General features: G+C 49.0%; 1 protein-coding gene across 1 annotated transcript; it reads right to left on the bottom strand.

Annotated features, from left to right (window-relative positions):
* Positions 1-8: 8 nt before the first annotated feature.
* LOC113473657 (SH3 domain-containing protein C23A1.17-like) lies at positions 9-359 on the bottom strand (the record flags this gene model as incomplete). Its single annotated transcript, XM_026833158.1, has 1 exon — positions 9-359. A coding segment is annotated over exon 1 (298 nt), but the record flags the coding sequence as incomplete, so codon positions are not given.
* Between the last annotated feature and the right edge of the window lie 98 nt (positions 360-457).

Raw genomic sequence — 457 nt, forward strand, 5'->3', positions numbered from 1 at the left:
GGATGTACTTGATGGTCCAGGAAGATCGGGTGCACTTGATGGTCCAGGAAGATCGGGTGCACTTGATGGTCCAGGAAGGTCGGGTGCACTTGATGGTCCAGGAAGATCGGGTGTACTTGATGGTCCAGGAAGATCGGGTGCACTTGATGGTCCAGGAAGATCGGGTGTACTTGATGGTCCAGGAAGATCGGGTGCACTTGATGGTCCAGGAAGATCGGGTTCTAGAGGGCGTTCAGTTACAGTTGATGGTAAGTAGTCTGCTTCAGTGAACACATGTTTATCAAACGGCGCAATCATGTTTATCATGTTTCAGCGCAATCAAACACAGTGGTGCAGTGGACTTAGTAGGTAGGGATCTTGAGGTTGACCATTTCCATCGGCAAAAATAAAATAAACCTCAGGAAAAAATTCCACAGCGGAAACAGCAGGACAACCTGCCCCTTCACAAAACAGCTCG

The sequence above is a fragment of the Diaphorina citri genome, unplaced genomic scaffold (genome assembly GCF_000475195.1).
Source record: "Diaphorina citri unplaced genomic scaffold, Diaci psyllid genome assembly version 1.1 scaffold55228, whole genome shotgun sequence".
NCBI classification, from domain to species: Eukaryota; Metazoa; Arthropoda; class Insecta; order Hemiptera; family Psyllidae; genus Diaphorina; species Diaphorina citri.